The following is a 7,104-nucleotide window of genomic DNA, read 5'->3' as shown; positions in this document are numbered from 1 at the left end:
CTTGTTTCATGCTGAGTCATGCTCCTGATCACACACTGAGCCCTGATCCTGGTCTCAAGCTGAGCCCTGACATTTTTTATATGCTAAGCCCTGATCTTAGTCACAAGCTGAGCTCTGACCTTTGTTACATGCTGAGCCCCGATCTTGATCACACACTGAGCCCGGATTCTGGTCACACACTGAGCCCTGACCCAGAAGTTCCTGGTGGAACTGAGGAGGGAAGGGTGTGGCTCTCTTGGAACACAGTCCTCCCAGACAGAGCCAGCCCAGACCCTGGCTGGGCTACATTTTTCCACACCCCAATCAGGCAGCTGAAACTTTGCAGAAAGGCTTAGCCTGGATCTCTCCAGCAAGGGTCAGGCAGAAATCTAGGAGGAGCTGAATGCCTGGGGGCCGGGCGTGTGTTCTGGGTAGAAGGCACAGGTGGGGCCCCTGGGTCTGAGGACAGGAAGGAGTTGGGCCATGCCATGGCAGAGGAATTGGGTCAGGCCTCAAGAGGAACCCAGGGTGTGTAGGGTGGGGTGTCTAATCCAGTTAGCTGCACCCAGCATCAACGGCCCATTGCAGCATGGCTGAGTGGCACCATCCAAGCAAAACCAGACAGGCTTGCTGCTGCTCAGCCTTCACCCAGCCCAGGTTGGGCGGCCGTGCCTAAGTCAATTGCTTCTCAGAGCCACAGTTCCCTTATGCAAAATAAATTCATTTTCACTGTGAGCCTCCAGCGCTACAGTGAGGAAAAGTGAGATCCGCTAGGCCAAGTCTTTGACACAAGTGGGGCGCTGGGGAATCCTGGGTGCCCCCCTCCCACCCCTGCACGCTCCGCCCCCACCTAGTACTCAGTAGACACAGGCTGTCCCAGCCTCTGGGTCAAAGACCAGATCCCAGACAGCCGATCCAGAAGGAGAGCCTGGGGACCCTAAAAGGGCCATGGCAGAGAGGGGGTGCAGGCAGGAGAGTGTGGTCTCCCAGAGATGGAATTTCAGCCACTGGGGCTGGTGAAGGAGAAGGGAAGGGCATTCCTGGCAGTGGGAACAGCAGGAGTGAAGATCAGGAGGGGGTGGGATTCGGGTGCGCGGGCTGGGCATAGTTCAGTGAGATCATGGCCTTGAACGCCAGGCCCAGGAAGACGCAGGCTGCTGTCAAGGCCTTGGTCCCCCCAACCCTACACACTGGCAGCTGCAGGCCTTGGGGCAGGGGTGGCAGGATCACAGGCCAGACACTACCTGGGGAGGCTGGTGCAAGCACTCTGCGGGGGTGTCCATCGGGGGACCAGGGAGCTGAGCAGGAGACACCCGGAGTCACTCCAACCCAAAGCCACTGTCTCCTGTCTGAGCCGTGGACAAGGAACGTTCCCTCCATTTCCTCACCTGCAAGGAGGCCCGGTAAGCACTGCCTGAGGGCAGCCTTATTGGGATGTTAGAGATTAAAGTGTCCGACCGGCAGGTAGCCAAGGGGTCTGGGATTCGCACCCCCAAGGCGACTCCGGCTTCTCCCAACCCTACTCTCCAACTAGGACCTTCTCTGCTCACCCAGTAGTTTTTGGCATTTGCCTCCTTAAGCCTCTGAGCAAATCCTGTAGCTGTCTGTCGGGGTGGGAGTTCAGTCCCAGACCCCTAACACCCAGCCTGACCACCCCAAGGAAATCAGAGCTGGGGCCAAGGTTCTCCCAGGAACATTCCAGGCCAGAGTCTGGGAAGATCCAGCACTGGGCTCTCCCCTGGAACACAGGTGTCCTGAGGCAGGAGGGACCAGCAGCCAGGGGTGGCCCGCCACCATCCCGTCACCTTCCAGATAGTGGGGGGGGGGGTCCCTGGGCTGCCTGGCATGAGCCAGAGGGAAGTAGGGTGAAGGTCCGCAGCACAGGGTGTTTAGGGGTCTTGAGGAGGATCCCCACAAAGGGAAGGGGGGCAGCCCCAGGCCACGGTGGCAGGGGTGGAGAGCTGGAGGGGTCAGGAAGGGGCAGGGAGGAGACCTAGCTGGTACTGGAGGAATGAGGAAGGCACAGGGAGGGTCCCAGGCATGTGGGGTGGGCCCAGCGGGCCAGGCTGGGAGTGGGAGGAGCTGCAGTGAAAGATGGGGAGTCAGTGGAGGCCAGCCTGGGCGGGGTCTTCACACCTTCACCCTGGGGAAACTTGATCTCATTAATCTGCTCAGCAGACCGGTCCGGCGGCCACTGCACTTGGAATCGCTGTCCCCGCCGGGCAAGCCCAGGGCGAGAGCACAGAGTGGGCCGGGACGATGCTGGGGACGCGGCTGGCGCGGCTGGTGCTCCTGGCACTGGTGCTGGCTGCCTGTGGAGAGCTCGGTGAGGTGTGGGACCCACAGGGGAGCTGGGGCAGAGGGAGACACCACCCACTGACATTCACACAGTGTTCCCAGGGAGGGCACCCCAGGAAGGAGCCTCAGAGGCAGGAGAAGCCAGAGGAGTGGGACCGTAGGGCCGCGTGCCACCCCTGACCATAAGGAGGGGAGGGTGGAGATGGAGAGAGGGCAGAGGGGCACCCACCCTAAGTGAGGGTGAGCAGAGTGTGGCCTTTGAGGTGGGCGGGGCCAGCCTGCCACACCCCTGGGCACCAGCCTACATGTCGAATTTTATGGGGGGTTATGGGCACCCAGAAGGGTCTTGAGCTGGGGAAGGAAGGGGTCCCCAAGCAGTCTCTGAGTCTAGGTGGCAGTGGGGATGGAGAGGAGTGGGGAAGCCAGACACCTGGGGTGGGGTGACTCCCAGATGTGGGGCTGGAGACAGCCATCAGGGCAGTGTTCTGGACTCAAATAGAAGAGCAGCTTGGCCCGGGGCCCCTGGCGGATGGCTCTGCCCATTTCCCACAAACAGGTGCACCAGAGAGGGCAGAGGCCCTGCCGGGTCCCACTGTGGGGATGGAGGGGTTGGGTCTCGCTGTGCAGCCGGCTGCCTGGGCCAGCTGGAGCCAGTGAGACCCACCTGGGCTGCTGTGGTTGGGGTTGGGGGTGTCACCGGAGCAGGAAGGAATTGGAGCAGCTCCGGTCCCCGCCCCTGCCGGCCTGAAAGTCTCTGGGGGAAAGGAGTGAGCATCCAGACACAGCCCGGATGCAGCCTGGCCCACCCTGCACTGCACTGCACGGCCTCCTGGCTTGTCCTGAATCGCCACAGCAGGACTTCCCTGATGGGGAAACTGAGGGGGTCACCTGCTCCCAGCCACACACCCAAGCTTCCCGCCCCAGGTGCCTTTTGCTGTGAGGATGCTAGGGCCTTGGTTCCCCTGAGCCTCCCAAACACTTCCAAAGGAGCTCGGCCCCCCAGCAGCACACTCTGCCTCTGGGACGCAGGGTCCCGGGGCTGAGCCTGGCCCATCCCCAGCCCCACGGTCTGGTATTGCTCCTGAGCTTAGGCTGGTGGGCACCTTGGCCCTGGGCGGTGCCACTGTCCCCTCGTTTAGGCCGGTGGGCACCTTGGCCCTGGGTGGTGTCACTGTCCCATCATTTAGGCTGGTGGGCACCTTGGCCCTGGGCGGTGCCGCTATCCCCTCAGACCTGGGCTTCTAGGGCAGGCTGGCTGTGGGCTTGGGAGGGGCAGTGCCTGCCTAATGGCCCTCGTCCCTTCTCCCCAGCGCTGGCCCTGCGCTGCTATGTCTGTCCGGAGCCCACAGGAGCGTTTGACTGCGTCACCATCGCCAACTGCACCACCAACGAAACCATGTGCAAGACCACACTCTACTCCCGGGAGATAGGTCAGTGGGCCGGGAGCGGGCACAGCTGGGTTCCAGCTCAGAGCCACCCCCTGCCCAGTGGCCACCAGCCAAGCTGGCCCCAGTGCACAGCCACTACCTCACCCATCTGCAAAAAAGGGCTTTCTGATGGGCAAGGCCCCCCCCCACCCTCCCCTTCCTTCCTCTCTCCCTCTGCTCCTTCAGCGGGCACGATTCTGCAGCCTCGTTTTGGAATGGCTGGGAAGGTGGGCGCACTGACAGGCTTTGGTTTCACAGTCACATCAGGGTGGGAACTGCCCCATCCAGCAGGGTGCAGAATGCCAGCTGTGTGCCTGGCACATGGTAGGCACCCAGCCAACATCGGTGGGGGGAAAGAGAAAGAGGAGAGCACCCAGCCAGGAGGGAGGGAGACCCAGAGGGGTAACCCCAGAGTGAGTGCTGCACGAGGCAGCGCCGGCAGGGACCAGGGCTGGGAGGCAGCAAGGACCAGCCCTGACGGCGGACTCTGCACACACCCCACAGTGTACCCCTTCCAGGGGGACTCCACGGTGACCAAGTCCTGCGCCAGCAAGTGTGAGCCCTCGGATGTGGATGGCATCGGCCAGACCCGGCCCGTGTCCTGCTGCAACACTGAGCTGTGCAATGTGGATGGGGTGCCCACGCTGGGCCGCCCCCACTGGCTGGCCGGGGCCCTCACGCTGCTCCTGCTCCTGAGCCTTGGACTCTGAGCGCCCGCCCACCCCCACAGCCCCCCCCCAGCTGGCCTGTGCCACCTGCCCCGAATGCCTTGAAGAAGTGCAGCTTGCACCAGGACTCCTGAGTCTCCTTTCTGGGCACCGACCCACCTTCCAGGGCATAGAGAGGAGCTCCCAGCTGCGTCTCCGACCCCATCTGTGTCCCCGTCCCTGTCTGTCTCTCTTCCTGCCTTCCTGTGATGTTAAGCTCTATCCCATTGCAAGAACAGCCATTAGGCCTGGGACCCCCACACAAACCATGCAGATTTCTGCCTTTCAGCTCTCTAGGGATGTGGGGGCCTGACCAGGGTGGGGCAGGAGCTGAGACCCGTGGGCAGGGGAGCACCACATCTACCAGGGTGCAGTCAGGGCCAGCTCCCTGGAGGAGGGGGCATTAGGGCCAGGCCTTGAATGATGGAGAGATCTGGCAGGCCTTGAGGAGGGCAAGGCATGTCAGGTGGAAGGAAGGTCACGGTAGTGACCAGGAGCCAGGTTGTCCCCTGGAGCACCCCACTGCCCACCTCCCTAGCCTGAGCAGGGCCTTGCCATAAGGCTGATGCTGGAGGCCACTTTGAGGAGGAGGCCACTGGTCAGATCCCAGTGAGTTCGCTGCCTGCCTCCCAGGCTCACCCCACATGTCCACCTCACACCCTGCCCTCACTCAGCTCTGCTCCCAAGGGTCAGTGGCCAGGACAGCCACAAGTTCTGGTGCAGAAGGGGCCTTCATTTCACCTTGGCCCTGAGCCAATGCCCCAGTCCGCCAGGCCGGCTATCCAGGGAGTCCTCTGCCCCACAGGCCTCCAGGCAGAGACTCCCCGTGATCACAGGCAGGGACACGCATGCACGTGGTCCTAGAAACACACAAGGAACTCAAGGACCTGGGGAAGGACAAGACCCACTGGCCTCCTGCCTAGTGCCGGCCCCTCCCCAGGGCTGCCCAGGAGGTGGCAGCAAGAGGTGGGCCCCGTCCTGGCCAGAAGAGGAGAATGTTCACCCTGGAACCTGCCCTTCCCCTTGGACCCTGCAGACCCCCCGCTCAGCCCGCCCACCTCACCCTCCCTGCTCCAACACTGCTTCTGGGCCCATGGGTGTCAACTCCTGGGGCAAGACCTGTAGCCCACAGCGGGTTCTGTGGTTCAGGGTCTACTCCTGGGGCCGGGCCCCCACCACCCAGTGCGCCCCACCAGCGGGAGCACAGCTCAGCACAGCACAGCACCATCTGTCAGACATGTCTTGGTGCTAAAAAGACCGCAGCCTCCTGGGGAGGGAGGGCCTGGGAGGCTGGGAACATTCTAGAGCTGTGACCCTGAGCTCTGATTTTTGTCAAGAGGGAGATGCGCTCTTAGCCATCAAACACCTCACACCTCTCACCTGGGTTTTCTCAAGAATCTCACACAGTGGCCTCAAAGTCTGGGCTGAGACTACACACACACACACACACACACACACACACACACACACCCCACAAACACACATGCATTCCACAACCCCCACCGAGACTGAGAACAAGGCCTATCTGTGATCAGAGATCAGGGCTCAGCCTGAAGTCAGGATCGGGCTCAGTCTGGTCAGTGATCAGGGCTCCGTCTGTAACCAGTGGCAGGCCCTGATCTATGATTGACATCGGGGCTCCGTGTGTGATCCTGTGGCTCAGCCATGGAGTGGGACTCAGCCGAGGACCGAGGATCAGGACTCGGTCTGTAACCAGGGTCCAGGCTCAGTGTGTGGTCAGGAAAAGGCTTCAGTCAATGAGAGGGGAAGGGGCGCAGTTCAGGCCAAGCACAGGCTACGAGTCAGGCCCGATCCAAGCCTGAGAACCTTTCACCTTAACCTCACCATCCACAATGCCATCTTTCAGGTACCTGCCCCTGAGATTCCCTATGACCCAAGTCCTTCAACCAGGCTTACTCCTCATCTTGCCAGTGGGGTAGGAGAGGCTTATAATGAGGTGCCAGGACAGGGACCCAGGGTGCCCTCAGAGCAGTGGCCTTGGCAGTTTCACAGCCTGTAGAAATGGGCAGGGCAGGACATGGCTTGACGGGGAAAAGAAGAGCCAGCGGTTCCAGACTTTGGTTAGGAAAGGAACCGGGAACAGGCGGGGGAGGGGAGGGGCTGAACTCAGCATCTGATGGCTCAGGCCACCCCCACCCCTGGTGGGCTGATGGAGTGGGCTCTGTTCTTCTCCCAGGACCTGCCAGCTCCAGCACCCTCTGCCCCAGCCCCATCACAACTGCCCTGAAATCGGAGGAATGATGAGACATCTTGCCAGCCATCCTCTTTTTCTCCCCGACTCCTGCCCTACCCCAGGCCACCCACTGTGACCTTCCAGGACAGGATGAGCACCTGCTGCACTTCCTCAGGGAGGAGGGCCCAGCCCATGACAGGACAGGGATGTCTGGATCTCAAAGGCAGACAAGAGAGCCAGGACAAGGATGGGGCCTAGAACTAGCCTTCAAGGGGACAAAGCACCCACTGGACCTCAGCCGCCACCTCCCATCTCAGATGGAAGGGAGGTGGACAGACGAATGGGTGGGTGGATGGTGGATGGATAGGGGATGGGGGATGATTGGGTGAGTACATGGACGGGTGAGTGGATGGATGTGGGGGGATGGGTGGATGGGGGATGGTGGATGGATGGGTGGACGGACGGGTGAGTGGATGGATGGGTGGGTAGATGGGTGGAT

The 7,104-nt window shown here is 61.7% G+C and overlaps 1 protein-coding gene across 1 annotated transcript; it reads left to right on the top strand.

The window, feature by feature from the left end:
• Positions 1–2,141: 2,141 nt before the first annotated feature.
• LYPD2 (LY6/PLAUR domain containing 2) lies at positions 2,142–4,680 on the top strand. The gene is made up of 3 exons (XM_017511476.2): positions 2,142–2,305; positions 3,588–3,707; positions 4,209–4,680. Exons 1-3 carry the CDS (start codon positions 2,239–2,241, stop codon positions 4,412–4,414), a joined length of 393 nt encoding a protein of 130 aa, XP_017366965.1. The 5' UTR covers positions 2,142–2,238; the 3' UTR covers positions 4,415–4,680.
• The last annotated feature ends 2,424 nt before the right edge of the window (positions 4,681–7,104 follow it).

Source organism: Cebus imitator, unplaced genomic scaffold, assembly GCF_001604975.1.
Source record: "Cebus imitator isolate Cc_AM_T3 unplaced genomic scaffold, Cebus_imitator-1.0 Scaffold449, whole genome shotgun sequence".
Taxonomy (NCBI): domain Eukaryota; kingdom Metazoa; phylum Chordata; class Mammalia; order Primates; family Cebidae; genus Cebus; species Cebus imitator.
The sequence above is the reverse complement of the archived record's forward strand: the minus strand, read 5'-3'. Positions and strand labels throughout refer to the sequence as shown.